The sequence below is a fragment of the Zootoca vivipara genome, chromosome 13 (assembly GCF_965207765.1).
Source record: "Zootoca vivipara chromosome 13, rZooViv2.hap1.1, whole genome shotgun sequence".
In the NCBI taxonomy this organism is placed as follows: Eukaryota; Metazoa; Chordata; class Lepidosauria; order Squamata; family Lacertidae; genus Zootoca; species Zootoca vivipara.
In genome coordinates, this window is record NC_142596.1 from 5,281,487 (window position 1) to 5,299,684 (window position 18,198).

Below are 18,198 nucleotides of genomic sequence, written 5' to 3' on the forward strand. Positions count from 1 at the left end.
GTTTCCCACGTCTCAAACACTAGTTTGTTTGCGGAAGTTCAGTCTTAATCTTCAGTTTGAATCCAACACGGTAAAGCTAAGACAGTAGATGGGAGTCTAGCCTGTGTACAACAGCAGCATCCATAAAGGTGTAAGTAGGTGGGAAACTCATAATCCAGGTATACACTTCATGCACAATTACTGGCAAGATTACTAACTTTAACTGAGAACATATGTTTTATAGACCCTTGCCTGTTCCTCTGAAATTTGTACTGGCTTTCGAAAAACCGTCCAAAGAACACTTGGGTAGCAAGGAGGTGTGGTCAGGGATCCTTCATAGCGGTAATATTCATCCAGTCTGTCTGGGAGCAAATCTTGGATGTTGAAACCCGGGATGAAGGTTTCCTGATCTGAAAGAGATCACCCTTTTTTATTAGCTATATATTCTTGCCAGCCCAACTCTCAGCATATTTTTGGATGCAATGTTTTCTTAATTTTTTTACTTTGCCCTCTTTTCCATTATTCCAGATTGGGAGGTTTCATTTGTGCATGCAATGAGCACTTTCACCTATCAGTCCCCCTGATGCTGTGCATCTAGCTAGGGAAGCAAAGTGCTCTGCTCTAAAGGTCACAGCTGTGACAGCCAATCAGTGTGGCTGGCTGCTGCAAAACATATACTTTGCTGAGCAACAAAAGTAATCCAGTATTGTCATCATGACACATGCTCAACCACAGGTTAGCTAACTCGTCTTGGTCAGGGGTGGGGAGATGACAGGGAGGCAGACACCAGGGTGGGTGCAAGACAATGGTCTTGATGCCTAAAACAAGCAGAATGTATTTTGTTTCTGCTGCTTTGGGTTATCACTTGCTTATAAACAATTTAGTACCACAAACAGCAAACCAACCTCACACTGACCTCTAAAGAATTAACCTCCACATCCTAAATTGACAAAGTCTTCTGATTTGACTGCTTAGGACTGTGAAATTCCAGTTGAAATCCTCTTTCCTACCTTTGTATTTCACATTCTGAAAATGGCTGAAGATCTTTTCGAACGATGGATTGAATGGGCCTGTCTGTAACAAAAACGGAGAAGATTTTTTTTTCTAAGTAATTGTAATTCTGCGTAGTTTTAGGTTCAGCAAGCACCTGCAGGTCTTTATTAGGCACCCTTAATGGTAATGGAATAGGAGAGCCCACCATGGGGCAAAATCCAGCAGGAAGCTCTCCTGCACAAGAGCACAGTAGCAGAGCTCCCATCCACTTCAATGGAACTTGCACAGGAGAGCTTTGGGTGGATTGTTTCCCCATGTTTACTCAGTAGGGAAGACCATGTGGATGTTTTGGTCTGACCTTGTTGTTTCAGTTTACGCCATCATTTGTTGGCGATATAAGCCTAGCCACAGATTTAGTGGGCTGAGGTCATTTCTTTTCAGGGCACAAATACATTTGTGTTTCAATAACCCCAGAGCTGCTCTCATTAGAATAATGGCATCTGGTGATGAGATGAGCGATTTCTTTAACCACATTCTAAAATACTTAATAGCCATGATTATAGTTCACTAAACCATTAGCAAAATAGCACTGGAAAAGCAAGCCCAAACATATTTGGTGACCAAAGCATACTGGGGGGAGGGAGATAATGTTGTTTGCAATGTAACATGTATGAAAAAGCTTTTAACGGGGCAGCAATCCTTCACCCACAAGGGCAGGCAATCAAAAGAGCCTTGTCTCACTCCTTTTCCCTGTGTCTAGAGCAAGGGACCTAGGTGGCGCTGTGGTTAAACCACTGAGCCTAGGGCTTGCTGATCAGAAGGTTGGCGGTTCGAATCCCTGTGACGGGGTGAGCTCCCGTTGCTTGGTCCCAGCTCCTGCCAACCTAGCAGTTCGAAAGCACATCAAAATGCAAGTAGATAAATAGGAACCGCTACAGCGGGAAGGTAAACGGCGTTTCCGTGTGCTGCTCTGGTTTGCCAGAAGCGGCTTTGTCATGCTGGCCACATGACCTGGAAGCTATACGCCGGCTCCCTTGGCCAATAATGCGAGATGAGCGCGCAACCCCAGTCGGTCACGACTGGACCTAATGGTCAGGGGTCCCTTTACCTTTTACCTTAGAGCAAGGGTGGGGAACATGTGGTCCTCCAGATGTTGATGGGCTACAACTTCTGCTATCACTGAGCATTGGCAAGTGTGGCAGGGGCTGATGGGAGCTGGAGTCCAACAACAGTTGGAGGGCCAAAGCTTCTCCAGCTCTGGTCTAGAGGGACAAGCCTGGAACCTGGAGAGAGTCATCAACTGCCCAGAGCCAGATAAGACCCTAATTATATGACCAAACTGCGGGAGGCAGTGCAAGACAGGAGTGCCTGGCGTGCTCTGGTCCATGGGGCCACGAAGAGTCGGACATGACTAAACGACTAAACAACAACAACAATATTAAACCTCTGGGTGGACTTCAATTTTTGGACACTTTTGAGGGAAAGAGCCCCTTACCTCAATCAGGATTGCCAAGACTGCCAGTCCATCTGATTTGTCCATTGCTGATTTCACGTCCAGATATTTGTCAGAGTTGTAATGTACGATGTGGAGCTACATCGAATAAAATGACAAACAGCATTTGAAGTCTTAGGAAGGCCAGTGCGAGGGAGGTGGTGCGCACCGGGTGTCAGCTGTGAGGGTGGGCGACATCGCTGTGCCCCCCAACTCCACCCCACGCTCGCCGTGCGGGTCGCTAGGGACAATGCTGCCATGGGCGGCTAGCATCGGGCCCCCCCAATGCTCTCCGCACAGGTGGCAGGCAGCTAGGGACGCTTGCCGCACAGGCAGCAAACGGCACCTTCCCATGCTGCAGGCGGCAAGCCCCGCCCCCGCACCGCTCCAGGGGCTGGGGCAGGTAGCTCCGCCCCTGGGTTTAACAAATTTACAAAGCTTGCAAAAGATCATCTGATTTACTGGATGCCTCACTGCAGTATAAATTGCCAGATTAGGAAAAATGACTATATATTTATGTGCCTGATTGCACCAGCATGCTGGATTTTACACACCCCAAGCCTGGCCTAGTTATAATAGAACACAGGTGCAGAGTTTGGGGCCTGGGGGCTTCACTTGGCCCACCAGGCTTCCCCATTTAGCAGGTAGTGGGGCAGGTAGACATGGGGCTTCTAAAGAACAACGAACAACAGATTATTCCTTTGCAGAAACCAGATGTGCTCCCTTCCCCTTCAGCTGATGGCGTGGTAGGAGTGTGCCTTGCTCAAGGAGGGGAAAGTGGCTGCTATTCAATGTAAACCACTTCTCCCTGCCAGAGTCGCTCTTTGAACCTCCAAAAACTGATTTTCAAAGGTTTACCGAGCAGCGTGGAGCTGCTTGCAAAGGACTAGCACAGCATCTCGTGACATCACTGTGATGCCTGGTGATTGACATGTGGACAGCCTTGCCTGCTTGTCAAATCTGACCCGCTGGGGTGGGGAGAGTAAGATCTGGCCCACCAGTCAGAAAAGGTCCCCTATCTCTGTAACAGACCATCAGAATTACAGCATTAACTACAGAAGTGGCAGAATGGAAGACGGGGGAAATCCGTCTGATGAGTACAGTCCACCAAGAATATGGTATTTTGATGAGGTCGCTTATGTGGGACAGCTTCTTGGGCAACTTGGATGCCCCCTGTAAACAGCAAGAAATATAGGATGGGGTAGAGTGCCAACGTCACGCCATTAGGGTTTTCTGCCACAGGAACCAAAATGTATTGCTGCAGCCTTGCGCTCTCCGTCCCTTGTAATTGACCTTGAATTATACTTCATGGCAGGCATCCACATGTCCTGCTAGACTTATAATTAGTGCAAGACCTGAAACAGCTTTATGGTTGTGAACTGAAGGAACTGAACATAATAGCAATTCCTTGTGGCATCCACAGAACATTGCCATAGCTTGGGGGGAGGGGGGCTAGCTAAGCTTTTTGCCCCAGGTGAAGCCTCCAGAAGGGTGCCATTGAGGTTCCCAGCCCCCCCCTCTCTGTGTGTGCACAAATGAATGGGTGTGCATGCCAAACTGAGTCTTTGACCCACGTGAAATAAAGCCTAGTTTGACCCTTGCATGGAATGGATTGTGGTGCTGTGAATTCAGATAGGTCCCCCCAGGCAGTTCTGTAGAATAAATATATGAACTAGGATTGTGAAACTTAATAGGATATCTGGATCAATCAGCAGTTCTTAAGAGCACCCTCATCCCAGGGTAGCCAGTGTGGTGCTTGCCAGATATTGGTGATTACAACTCCCATCATTCCTGATCTTTGGTCATGCTGGCTGGGACTGATGGGAGCTGTAGTCCAAAAAATAAAATAAAATAGTTACACTTGGCCTTTCTCCCTGCTAACAGATATGATAGTTCACCATGTATTGAATCTTTAAGGGGGAAAAGATTTTTCTGGTTTCATTTGGAGCTTGTTTGTGTTATGATTTGGTGCTACAAGATTTGTAAATGTGTTGCTTAGAGAAGGTGGGGCTTGTAGAGAGTTGTTTTTCCTGAGGAAAACTATATCAGGTAATGAAATAGAATGCAACTTCTTGACGAGCTAATAAACTTTTTTTAATTATTACAGTTGTGAAACTCAAAATATATTTTTCTTTACTTAATAAGTGTGATTAAAATATTGTATGTATATTAAAAATATTACCGGTAGCTGCTTTTCCACCTAAGGAAAGGGAGCAACTAGCAAACTGCTTCTGCCAGCCTCATAAGGAAAAGGGAAAATAAAGCAGGAAATTTAGTGTATTTTAATCTTGCCTTTCAATTGCAATTGTTTTTGGATTTTAATTGTAAATTGTCTTAGGTGCCCTCTGTGAGGACCAAAACGTGGCATAAAATGGTTTAATAAATTAATAAATAGATATCTGAAAGGAGCAATAAATTGAATGCCTAAAAGTCTTACTTCAGCAGCAAAATGCCTCCCGCCAATTGTGTGTTCAGATCCTTCCTGCTTGTTCCGGTTTCCCCAGTGTAAATGGAGCTGAGCGGCAGAATAGTGGGAAGGGAGGCTCCGGATGTGCATGCTTTGAGAAAGACTCATTCTTACTATGAAAGGAGAAGATGGGAGAGGGAGACAACATGACATGACAGTATTAAATGCAGGGGCAAAACTCGGTGCAGGCCCAGGACACACATTTACATAAAATTGCATATGCTAATTTATATGCACAGAGGCAAATGAATTCTGCCAGTTCTGATCTTAGATGTAGCTTCCCAAGATAGGATGCACCTCAGATTGCTCTCACCTTTTGGGGCAAGACCTTAAGCTGAGATCTACTTTTAGGGCTCCTAGCGCCTGGCGTGCTCTGGTCCATGGGGTCGCGAAGAGTCGGACACGACTAAACAACAACAGTACTAATACTGGCTAATATCACAGTCCTCAAAAGATTAATGTTGGGATTGTTATAAGCAAAATCTGACCTTATTCCCTTATGGGGTACATAAGGGCCCTTGCATAGTCCTTTGTAGGTTCTCCATCGGAAGGAGGAAATAACAGACCAACCAGAGAATATTGAGAAGCAAAGCAGCTAGTAAGCTTGGTCTTTATTGACTGTTACAACAGGGTGTTTTCTCTCACACATAGGAGGAAAGAAAGACCCAGAACAAAAGCCCACCTGCCCCTATATAGACATTTTAAAATTCCCCCCTCCAATCAGAGCCACCCCCAGAAGTGTCATAATACATCATAGAAGGGATGTAACCCAGGACCACCACCCCTCCCCGTACATCATACATCACAGAAAAGGGGCGATCTAAGGCATAAATCTGAGTCCCTTGTTTTCCCCATGTCTGTCAGTTACCTGTGAATTGGATCACTGGGGAATCTGGCCAGTCCTTTTGTAACTGATAAATACTTAGCTCCTGAGCCAGGACAGACTCACAGGCTCGCCCTATTCATACCTTAAAGGTAAAGGGACCCCTGACCATTAGGTCCAGTCGTGACCAACTCTTCCAAGCTTCCAGGTCATGTGGCCAGCATGACAAAGCCGCTTCTGGCGAACCAGAGCAGCTCACGGAAACACCGTTTACCTTCCTGCCGGAGTGGTACCTAGTTATCTACTTGCACTTTGAGGTGCTTTCGAACTGCTAGGTTGGCAGGAGCAGGGACCGAGCAATGGGAGCTCACCCCGTCGCAGGGATCCAAACCGTCGACTTTCTGATCGGCAAGCCCTAGGCTCAGTGGTTTAACCCACAGCGCCACCCACGTCCCCCATTCACACCTTAAATGTGCCCTTAAGGCAGGATTTGTGAACACACAGAGAGAGGGAGACAATGAGGAGGTTTTTTGCAGAGAAACATTTGGTCAGTTTGGGAGAGTCAAAATGGTACCAGGACTGTCTTCCTATATTGTTTCAGACATGTGGTTTATATATACAGTTATGAACATTTAATTTTTATATATGACCTCAAAATTCTTACAACAGTATGTTAGTGCATTGAAGGAAGAGAGTTATTTTGTCATCAAACCTGCTACAAAAGGGAATAATTCACAATACTATAAAGACATTAAGGAAGTTCAGATACAACTTACTTTGTGCATATGGATGGAGATGACTAAGGAAGGAAATTCTGAATATCATGTGCATTATTGTTGGGGTGAGGAAACTAAAGGGATAACAAACTAGCAACATTTTGAAGCATCCTGTGTCTCTGCTAGTTGTATTTTTCCATATTCTGGCTGCTGCCAATATCCAGACTATAAAACAAAATACTAAATGCAGCTCATCCCTCTAAACTTGGAAGAAGAACATTATACCTTGGTTGCCAAGCCCAATTTAACATGCTAGGAGGTTATTATTCAATGTGCGTTGGTGAGAGTTGTACACCTTGTGGTTTTAGAGCTATGGGCACAGAACCAACGCAGATGCCATGAAGAAGAACTGACCTCCACACAGGAGGGAAAACTACTGTAGATCCAAAAATTATGTGCCAAAATAAATAGGCAGTGTGGTGAAGGCTGTAAATCCAACCAAATCTTATCTATGCTGATCCCTGAACCTCAGTTCCCCATCTACAAAATGGGAATAAGGCTGGCCTATATTATCTTTAAAAAAAAAAAGAGAGATAATAAATTATTAGAAATTATTATTATTGAGATAATACATGTGGAACAATCAGAACACTCTAAAGTCCTGTACAAGTGCTAAATAGTATTCTTTGTTATTATGTAATTATAGTAATAGTTCAGTTTTCTCTGTCCATGTTAGCCTCCCTTACCTGAATGTCCGTTATTGGTCAAAATAAACTCCTCGGTGGAGGAGACATTGTAGCCTTCCAGTTCGATAGGCAGAAGAGTTGAATCATACTGGAGAATGTCATTGTGAAAATCAATTGGAGACTGGAATACTCCTCCACAAAAGGGGAACATCTTGGGCCACACTCTCTCCCCATCAGAAGAACCTCAGGGAGACAATAAAGGAATCCAGATTCGAAACACAGGAAGATGTATGGTACAGGGTCAGACCATTGGCCTGTCTTGCCCAGTAGCCTTCAGCCTCTTCAGACTTGAGAAATACCTTGAACTCAAACATCCATTTGGAAAACTATCGTAAGCAAGTGAAAATATAACAGTATACTGTAATTTAGATTAAGATATGATGGAAAGGGGGAAACTAGATGGAAGAAATAGAATATGCAGTTAATTTTGAATGAACAATGAAGCATCAGAGGAAGAGAAGGGAAGTCGTTGGATGTATTGTTTTATATTTATTAGCGGAAAATTTGTACCTGAAAATTTATTTATTTATTTATTTAGTTATAAAAGAACCTTGGGCATGTGAATAGGCAGGGATATGTTGCCCTGGGAACTACACAGACAATTGCTTCTTGAGACAAGCCTTATGGCCTGTCCACAGTTACACTCGTTCCATGCCTTGAAAGGGTTTGTTTCCCACTTCTCCCCCACTTTCTAAGAACAGGTCTGAGCAGTTTTGCCTTGCAGCTTTCCCTTGAAAAACCCACTCTTTACTGCTGAATCAGAACAACCAGCAATCTGCAGAAAACCTAATTGCCATTTGTTCCAATTTAGCAGTAAAGAGTGGGTTTTCCAAGGGGGAAGTAGCAGGCCAAACAGAGATGTGGATGAGTCCTTATTTGGATTAGGAGCAGGGAGAACCTAGGTTCAAATCACTGTTCAGTCATAAAACTCACTTTGTGACTTATGCCTCTCTCTCTCTAAGCCTAGCCAACTAGTGGAGTTGTGAGGATAAAAGTGGAGTCGTGAGAATAAAAGCTCCCTGAAAGAAAAGGAGAGATAAACACTTAATGGCAACAACTCCCTCTCCTCTCCTTGCCTTGCCAGCAGAACAGAATTGTCTCCTGCTGCCCCCTCTGCTCCAAGGACCTCCACAACCTTGCCCTGACCTGTTGGAATCACATCCTGCAGACAAAACACCTTTCGACAGCAATGTTATATACCTAAGGTGCCTGTGTGTGTGTGCACGCACACACAATGTCTACTTCTTGAGAAACAGTGGGGTGGTTTTAAATGTGCAAAGGTCTCCTGCAAACTTCCTTCATGGAGGGCAAGACCTGGGGGGGGAGGTTCCCTTATCAGACTCAGATAAGTGGAAATGCCCTACAGCAATAAGGAAAGGAATTGAGAGCTGATGCTTTAAGTCGGACTGGGAAACTCTTAAAGGAGAGAAACAAGCAGCTTCAGCAAGTCAGACAGTAACTCTACACAAAGATGAACTGTGTGGGGCTGGGTAGTGGAGACAGCAAACACTCTGCAACATTTCATTTCCCATGTGACACAAAGGTCCTTTGGGGGGGGGAATCATTCCAAGACAGTTTTCCCCTAAGGAGAAACTGTGCCATGTAGCTACAGTGGTACCTCGGTTTATGAACACAATTGGTTCCGGAAGTCTGTTCATAAACTGAAGCGTTCATAAACTGAAGCGAACTTTCCCATTGAAAGTACAGTGGAATTTCGGTTTATGAACACCTCGGTTTATGAATTTTCGGTTTATGAACGCCACGGACCCATCTGGAACAGATTAATTCACTTTCCATTACTTTCAATGGGAAAGTTCGCTTCAGTTTATGAACGCTTCAGTTTATGAACAGACTTCCGGAACCAATTACACCCATGCTTCGGGTTAAGTACGCTTCAGGTTGAGTACTCCGCGGACCCGTCTGGAACGGATTAATCCACTTTCCATTACTTTCAATGGGAAAGTTCACTTCAGTTTATGAACGCTTCAGTTTATGAACAGACTTCCGGAACCAATTGTGTTCATAAACCAAGGTACCACTGTAATGGAAAGTGAATTAATCCGTTCCAGATGGGTCCGCGGCGTTCGTAAACTGAAAATTCATAAACCGAGGTGTTCATAAACCGAGGTTCCATGGTATTTCACTTTGGAGGCTACCTTGCTACAATCCACTTCCCTGAGTGTGTCTTACAAGGTCAATTTCCCTGTGGAGAGAGAGTATGATACGGGCATATGTGTTCGTGTGTGCTTTTAATATCTGCATATTTACGAATATAACACAGAGGAACAGCCATGCACTCAGATAGGGCTTCTCCTGTTATTGAATATTCATCCTAATTTGCCTTGCACAAAAACTTACACTGAGGGTTTAAAAACAAACAAACAAACAAACAGCAGGATCGGATAAACCTAAATTTCCAGAAAGCCCTTCTACCCCTCCCACAAAATACTGGCAGTCTGGAAGTGACCATAGATGCCATATCATGCCTGTGTATAAACCTGCATCAGTTCACCCCACATGCAAATGGCATATCCTTGAAGCCCCTTAGCCAGCTGCAGAATTCAGACTTCACTGTCTCCTTTGCAGCCACATTCCAGGTCTCAGAGTGTTTCTACCCAGCAAAGCAGGCAAGGGATGTCCAGTAGCTAGTAAACACCAGCCATCCAAAGTCAGTAGAGAACCTTTTCCAGCTCTTCACTTGAGACAACACATTGGGATTTCCATTACTGGGCTTTAACGCATGGTGCTTGAAGGTGCTGTATTTCTAGAAAAAGAGGTACTGGAACTCACCCTTGTTTTCTTACAATGGCAATGGTGCCAGAAATGAGTTCCTGAAAGTTCTGGGTGAAAAATAAGCCCTGGTCCTTGAGACTCAACATCAAGGAACTACAGTGGTACCTCTGGTTAAGAACTTAATTCATTCTGGAGGTCCGTTCTTAACCTGAAACTGTTCTTAACCTGAAGCACCACTTTAGCTAATGGGGCCTCCTGCTGCCGCCGCACCACCAGAGCACAATTTCGGTTCTCATCCTGAAGAAAAGTTCTTAACCCGATGTGCTATTTCTGGGTTAGGGGAGTTTGTAACCTGAAGCGTTTGTAACTCAAGGTACCAATGTAAACACAAAGATGTTCCATTTAAACAGCACAACGTTGTCGCCACACAATACACCTTTGCTGCCAGCCAGCCGCTGCCTTCTATCCCAGCTCATTTTCAGATACTTGTGTGGCCGGTCACCTAGCAGTCAGTTCTACATTCACTTACTTTTTTGGTCAACCAGTTGACCTGGTAAGTTAGCCAAGTGCTCAGCCCACCTCTTTGAGCAAGAATTGATTTCATGTGACACAACATGTTCCTATGATATCTGTGCCACATCATGGCATCACATGTTGTTATCACCTGATGTGCCCTGTTGTGTGGATGAATGGAAGATATGTAGGCATTAGATCAACAAAACAGATCCTTCTATTAACTAAATGAGACCTCCCTAGATCTAACCCAGGCATCCCCAAACTTCGGCCCTCCAGATGTTTTGTACTACAATTCCCATCATCCCTGACCACTGTTCCTTATAGCTAGGGATCATGGGAGTTGTAGGCCAAAACATCTGGAGGGCCGCAGTTTGGGGGTGCCTGATCTAACCTGACATTAAACAAATAGGATAAAGAATTAAAATTTAATGTATTGACCTAAAGTCACTACTTACCCATATAAGACCACTTGGACCCTAGAAGGAAAATAAAACAGATATAACTTAGAACACATACAAAATAAAGTACTATAGCTAAACGTTTATAAAAGTATATCAACATAAAATAACATCTATCTATCTATCTATCTATCTATCTATCTATCTATCTATCATCAGTATATATATGTAATTAACTAGTAACTAAGAAATTCAACCAGAATTTGGTTAATTCTTTCTCTCTCTCAATCTGTTTTCCCATTGAATTATGTCTTTTTAAGATTGTAAACCTGAGAGCAGGGACTATGCTTACTAATTTGAAAGCTGCTCTGGGAACCTTTTTTTGCTAAAGAGTGGGGACCTTAAATGAATGAATGAATGAATAAATGAATATTTCCTCAGAAATAAATCCCAATGCATATAGTGCTACTTACGCTCTCTCTCTCTCTCTCTCTCTCTCTCTCTCTCTCACACACACACACACACACACACACACACACACACACACCTACCTAGCAGTATTCAGTGCTCACCCTACAGAGCAGTCCTATTGAAGTTAATGGACAAGATTAACTTAGATTCATTAATTTCAGTGGGTCTGTTTTCAGTAGGATTGAGTACTTCGATCAGCCTCCATTACTGAGGACTGGAAATGTAGCCAATGTACCACCTATGTTTAAAGAGGGATCGGGGGGGGGGGGACCCTGGAACTTATAGCCCAGTTAGTTTAATGACTGTCCTGGGAAAACTGGTGGAAAGTTGGATAGCTCAATGGAGATGTCGACCCAGTGTGATGTCTAAAGATCATGACCAACACTTTGAACTGAATGTTGGAGTCCTGGGTTCAAATCCCCACTCAGCTATGTAGCTGAGTGATTTTGGGCCAGTCACTGTCACCCAGCCCAGCCCAGCCTAGCCTCATCCATTGTGAGGATAAAATGAAGATGGAGGAGAACCATGTATGCCACTGTGAGCTGCTTGGAGCAAAGGTGTGGTGATGATAATGATGATGATGATGAATAAATCCACTGCAGTCATCTTCATGCAAGAACAGAATGAAGGTTGAGGTATGTTTGCAGTGTGTGTGTGTGTGTGTGTGTGTTGAAAACCTCTCATATTTTGGGCTTTTAAAGGTTGTTTGCAGCAAACATCTTGTGTGGGTGCCATGCATGGCGTACGTGAGAAGAAGGAGCAGCCAGTGCCCCTCCCTCTCTCGCTTCCCACAGAAACCTCCTAAGAACACACAGGTGTCTCCACCTCCCCCCTCCTTTCACAACAGAACTTCTGTCTCTTGTTTCAACAGCAGCACTGATGTGTGGGAATGCCGGAGCAACCAGAAGGTTTTTGTATTAAACACCAAGGGCTTTAACACAACTCTTACTGCCCTTCTTTATTTCTTTGATTTGTTATTTAAAAATTTCTAATCCCTCTCTCCAGTGAAAACTGCTCCAGACATTGAGCCGAGGGTGCTTTGGGCTGCTGCAACTTCTTTCTTTAAGCAAAGTGTGGAGGAGTAAGAGCAACAGAAGCTGTGAAGAGTTTACTCTTTTTCTGAACAGCAGCATTATTCAGCAGCCTTTGAGTTTAAAATGAGCACAGCTCAGTTTCTGTAGGTGTGTGTCTTTGGGTCGTGTGTGTGCTGTCTTTTCGTAGACTAAAATATCTTCAATTAGTGTAACTAGCAGCAAAAAAAAATTAGGAATTGCAGTGGCCCTTACTTGCTAGGGTTTGTAAATCAGGCATGGGGAACCTGTTGCCCTCCAAATGCTCTTGGCCTGCATCTCCCAACCAACCACCTCGAAAACAGGCCATGTCTGCTTTGGCTGGTGGGAGCTGGGAGTCCAACAACATCTGGAGGACTGTAGCCTGAGCAACCCTGTTTTACGCATCACCATCCCTATTCTGCCTTTGGGGAGGGGGGAGGTCTTGAACCATTGCCTTCATCATTTTGTTTCTGTCCATGCGCCATGCAGCTCAAGGTAGTGTACGTGCAGAGGTTGATTGAGGCCGGGAATGTGACCTGTTTGGTTGCCCTGGGTGTGGAGTCTTGGGAATGCCATAGGGGGTGCCGCAACTATGATGTAGAATGGAACGCGAGAGGAGGTGGCTGCACAGGGCGCTGCTGAGATTTGAGACCCCAAGGTCCTCCACTGCGTCTGTGGTCCCCGCATTTTGAGCTCACAACAACCTTGTGAGGTAGTCGAAACAAAAAAATTAAAAAAAAATCCTTCCAGTAGCACCTTAGAGACCAACTAAGTTTGGCATAGGTATGAGCTTTTGTGTGCATGCACACTTCTTCAGATACACTGAAACAGAAGTCACCAGACCCTTATGTATAGTCAGAGGGTGGGGAGGGGTATTACTCAGAAGGGTGGTGGGAATGAGTGATTGGCTGATAGGAGAGGTAAACTGTTAACAACTGCAATTGGTCTTGCAGGAAAAAGCAAGTAGTGAGATGGCTAAAGAAAGCTTTATCATGTATAATGAGATAAGAATCCAATGTCCTTATTCAGACCAGGTCTCTCCGTGGTTTTAAGCTTGGTAATAAGTTGCAATTCAGCAACCTTTCTTTCCAGTCTGTTTCTGAATTTTTTCTGTAATAAGACAACTACTTTGAGATCTTGTATAGAATGTCCTGGGAGATCGAAGTGTTCTCCTACCGGTTTCTCTGTCTTGTGATTCCTGATGTCAGATTTATGTCCATTTATCCTTTGGCATAGGGTTTGGCCTGTTTGCCGATATAGAGAGCTGAAGGGCACTGTTGGCATTTGATGGCATACACAATGTTAGAAGATGAGCAATTAAATAGTCCTGAGATGGTATGCTGTTGGGGCCAGTAATGCTGTTGTCCGAGTGTATGTGGCAGCAAAGTTGGCATCTGGGTTTATTGCAGGCTCTGGTACCAGTGTCCATGTTAAGTCTGGTGGTGGTATTATTGTGGGTGAGGAGTTGTTTAAGATTGGGTGGCTGTCTGTAGGCAATGAAAGGTCTTCCTCCCAGAGCTGAGAGATGGAGACTGATTCAAGTGTAGCTGAGTGGGAATTTGAATCTGAATTCATAGCTGAGTGGGAATTTGAATCTGAATTCCCAGGGGCAGACAACATGGTGCCCTCAAGATCTTGTATCCAACCATCTAATCATTTGCCATGCTGGCTGGAGCTGATGGGAGCCGTAATTCAGCAGCAACAGCCAGTCTCCACATTGACCCCCCTCTGCTCTACCATTAGACCACACAGGCTCTTTGTATGACATTTCCTTACTCACAGTTTCCAGATTTGTCATGATGCCTGTCCTATCTACTTTCCCCAGACCCATAGCAGTTAAATATCTGTTGGATGCATCCCCCCCCAGCACTTATGCCTACAAGCACACACACACGGCACTAAGGCAACATGCCGCAGTGTCTGTCATTGCACACATTACTTATGCCAGTATTTTCAGCTTCCAGTACAATCACCCTAAATCAGGGGTCCCCAAACTAAGGCCTGGGGGCCGGATGTGGCCCAATCACCTTCTCAATCTGGCCCCCGGACGGTCCAGGAATCAGCATGTTTTTACATGAATAGAATGTGTCCTTTTATTTAAAATGCATCTCTGGGTTATTTGTGGGGCCTGCCTGGTGTTTTTACATGATTAGAATGTGTGCTTTTGTTTAAAATGCATCTCTGGGTTATTTGTGGGGCATAGGAATTTGTTCATATTTTTTGCCAAAATATAGTCCGGCCCCCCACAAGGGACAGTGGACCGGCCCCCTGCTGAAAAAGTTTGCTGACCCCTGCCCTAAATTCTAAGCCACAGTGTTGTGGTGGTGGTGAACTTTATTACCTGCCCTTCACCAGGAGATCCCAGGGCAGGTTACAACAATTAACATTCAGAAATACAGAATGAAAACCAGTTGAAACAAATCACAGGAACAGGGAATATTTATTGTAGGAGCAACAGGTATGAGCTGTGAGACAGGATAGCCATTATCCAAATCTCACAACCAACCAACCAACCAAGCCCAGGTTTACCTGCTGTCTCCAGGGTGCCAGCCAGAGGGCCTTTCTTTCTCTCACTACCTGTTCCTTTTCACTGTGCAAGTTAGGGTTACCGTACATCCAGAATATCCCAGACATAGCCAGGATTCGGCTGTTGGAAAGTGTCTGGGTGGAAACTGCTGAAATGTCCAGGAAAATCCATAATGGCAACATTGAGGGAATCAATACACCCTACAAATGTATGGCAACCCATGTCAGAAGTGTAGATTTTGCCCAAAAACTTTACTACCGTCCGGGCCTGTATATGAGCCTCACTTTCCCCCCAAATTCCAACTGTATAAAGTTAAAGTGTAGCTTATATTTGCAAACTTATGTTATGCATCCAGGAGCGCAGGGCAAACCGTGCCAGGAGCGCGGCAAAGCGGCGTCTGCCCCATGAGTAGTGCCCCCCCGTCCTCTCCCCCAAGGCAGGGAAGGGAGAGAGTGAGGAAGGGGAAAGGGTACCAGCAATGCAGTGCCCCCCCCCGCATGCAGCCAGGAGCAGTAAGGATTGGAGTGGCTTATATTCAGGTATTTTCTTCTTTTTATCCCTCCACCCCCTCCAATTTTAAAGGTGCGGCTTATATTTGGGCCAATATGGTATTTTATTTTTTTTACAAGAAAAAGCTCAACAACTTTTCTAAATGGATTTTCACTTTTTGAAATATGGCAACCCTAGTGCAAGTGCTTTCTAGGAACCTTGCCACCACTGTTGTCTCCTGCTTTTGGTTTTTTGTTGTTTCTATCTGTGACTGTTCTAAACTGGTTTAGATTTCCCATTCTATTTTGAATTTTATGGTTTTAACATTGATCTTGCAAACAGTCCAAAGAACTTCATTTATTTGGGCAGCATAGAAATGTAGTGAATAAAGAATGAATCAATAAAGAGGTGGCCTTAAGCAAGCTCCCCTTCCCCACAGCATCAGCCTCACAGCGCATCTGCAAAATGGGCATATTATTACTAGCCAACCTGACTGGGCTGCAGTAAAGATGATAATACCTGTGAAATAATTTAAAACACTGGTGTGTAATATTATTAGCACAGCTTGTGTGGTCTGAGTTGTTGGTCATTCCTGTCGGTTTCTGCAGTCCCTCCAGGAATATATTCTCTATTATCAATATTTCTTAAGGATGCATTGTAAGTATTTGGGTACTGCCAGTGACCAAATGGAAACACTCGTCTTTTGCATGCACTTAAGAACATCAAGTGTGGCCACTGAGACATCTGATAACTTCCAAAGGAGCAACTGTATTGGTTTCTTGAAGAAAAACCAACCGAGTCCCGCAGCACCTTAAAGACTAAACTGTTTATGAGAGCACAACTTGCTTTCGTGGACTAGACTAGAGTCCACTTAATCAGCTGCCTAGAAAGTTGTTCTCAGCAGGCTGGCGGAGAATGCAAAAGGTAGATTGAAATGGTAATAAAATGCAAAACATGCAATTCAGTTAGTGCTTAGCTTTCCAACTCCCACATGCATTACTGCTACAGTACTTTAAGAACAGGGACAACAGGAAAGAAGGCTGGAAATGCATTACCGTTGACAGGTGCTTGTGCAGAAAGGTGAGCCTCTAGGAAGAGAGAGAGAAGGACAGCTGCAGTTGTCGCTGACATATCCAGGGAAGCCTTTTGATTCCTATGCAATTCACACAGGGCTGCCTGCCCTTCCTTCCGTGGAGCAAGCAAGCTGGCTTCCGAGAGACACACACACGTCCACCACCAGACACTCCTGCTAATGACTTACGGGCTCTCCACCCTGCCAGCCTTTGCTTCTCAGCAGCTCAGCCCCCAAACAAATGATGTCAGTGATGGACCTGCCTCCCTGGTCACATCTCAGAGCTGCAGAGCATACTTAGTGTGCTGTTTGGGAAGCATTCCGTTCTTATTTGAAAATGAAACATTGCAGGGCACAACTCTTGGGGAGAATCTCAGCCCTTGCTCATTAAGTAACCCTCTGCTCCAGAGAAGCGGACACGGAGCAATGGATTCAAACTTCAAGAAAGAAGATTCCACCTAAACATTAGGAAGAACTTCCTGACAGTAAGAGCTGTTCGGCAGTGGAATTTGCTGCCAAGGAGTGTGGTGGAGTCTCATTCTTTGGAGGTCTTTAAGCAGAGGCTTGACAGGCATATGTCAAGAATGCTTTGATGGTGTTTCCTGGGGGTTGGACTGGATGGCCCTTGTGGTCTCTTCCAACTCTATGATTCTAAGTACAGCGATCTGTCTTTTATTTTCAGGCTCCGCTTCCCCTACACTAAACTCACTTTTCGGGTCCCCAAACCAGCACCTCTGAGGCCAAACTAGGCACAGTTCCCATGCTATGGATGCAGTTAATGTGCCCATGTGTCCCTCTCACAAATGTGCTTACCTGGTGGTGGGAAGCAAAAAGGTGGTCAGTTCTGGAAAAGGCTCACTGAGGGCACTTGGCGCAAGAACCACCCCCCTCAAATCTGGAATGAGGCCTGAGCCTAACTGAAGATTACTGGGGAGAGGGTTGAACTTGGCACCTTCTACATGCCAAGCATACATCCTGCCACTGCCTTATGTGTCCTCCCCACCAAATGAACAATCCAAGGGTTCTGCTCCTTATAAGGGTTTGAGGAGAGAAGAGAGAGAACTTGGGAGACCACATTATACAGCAAGGCGGTCCAACTTTTCATCCAAAGTGGGCCACAGGAGTACTTCGACACAGAACCCGAGGGCAAAACAGTAAATAAAATTTCCATACTGTAAATTAAAGTGTTTGTAATTAAACACACATTTAATAGATTTAATTATTAAACAAATTTAATGCAGAAAAAGATTATGTTCTTTTGTTAACAATACATGGCAACAATATTTTGTAAGGCCTTAAGGTGTTTTTTTCTTGAATGTTTCAGAAGTCTGTCCAAAAGGCCTGGCGGCTGCATGTAAGCTACAGGCTGTGGTTTGGATCACACTGTTACACAATACTCAGTAGGGTGGCAATGGCTACTCACAGAATGAGCAGAAAACAAGATAGAAGAGAGAGTGGACAAAGAAGGCCTTGTAAGGATCTGGAGGAAGGTAGGTATAACTCTTTACTGTATTTCAAAGAAGCCCCACAAACCACAGGTGCAAGATCATCTGTTTTTAAGAATACTAATAATACTAATACCAATAATATTTATACCCCGTCCATCTGGCTGGGTTGTATACTCTTGCATGTGGCACAGCCTGTGTGCTAGGACAGTTTTCTTCTACTAAACTGATGCACTCCTGGTGCTGGGCCACCCAAGTCCCTCCCCATCTCTCATTGTA

The 18,198-nt window shown here is 44.6% G+C and overlaps 1 protein-coding gene across 2 annotated transcripts in view; it reads right to left on the reverse strand.

Annotated features, from left to right (window-relative positions):
* Positions 1 to 18,198, reverse strand: part of CA12 (carbonic anhydrase 12) — a 45,282-nt gene that overhangs the window by 11,688 nt on the left and 15,396 nt on the right. Inside the window, exons 1-7 of one of the 2 annotated variants that reach the window (XM_035131984.3) lie at positions 16,458 to 16,667; positions 10,921 to 10,941; positions 7,217 to 7,399; positions 4,902 to 5,044; positions 2,468 to 2,563; positions 990 to 1,053; positions 232 to 389 (exon numbers count right to left, since the gene is read on the reverse strand). In XM_035131984.3, the coding sequence (XP_034987875.2) occupies positions 232 to 389; positions 990 to 1,053; positions 2,468 to 2,563; positions 4,902 to 5,044; positions 7,217 to 7,399; positions 10,921 to 10,941; positions 16,458 to 16,533 (741 nt within the window). In that variant the 5' untranslated portion in view covers positions 16,534 to 16,667. Of the gene's footprint in view, positions 1 to 231; positions 390 to 989; positions 1,054 to 2,467; positions 2,564 to 4,901; positions 5,045 to 7,216; positions 7,400 to 10,920; positions 10,942 to 16,457; positions 16,668 to 18,198 lie in introns of those variants that run through there. The other variant, XM_088656663.1, reaches the window with a different exon arrangement.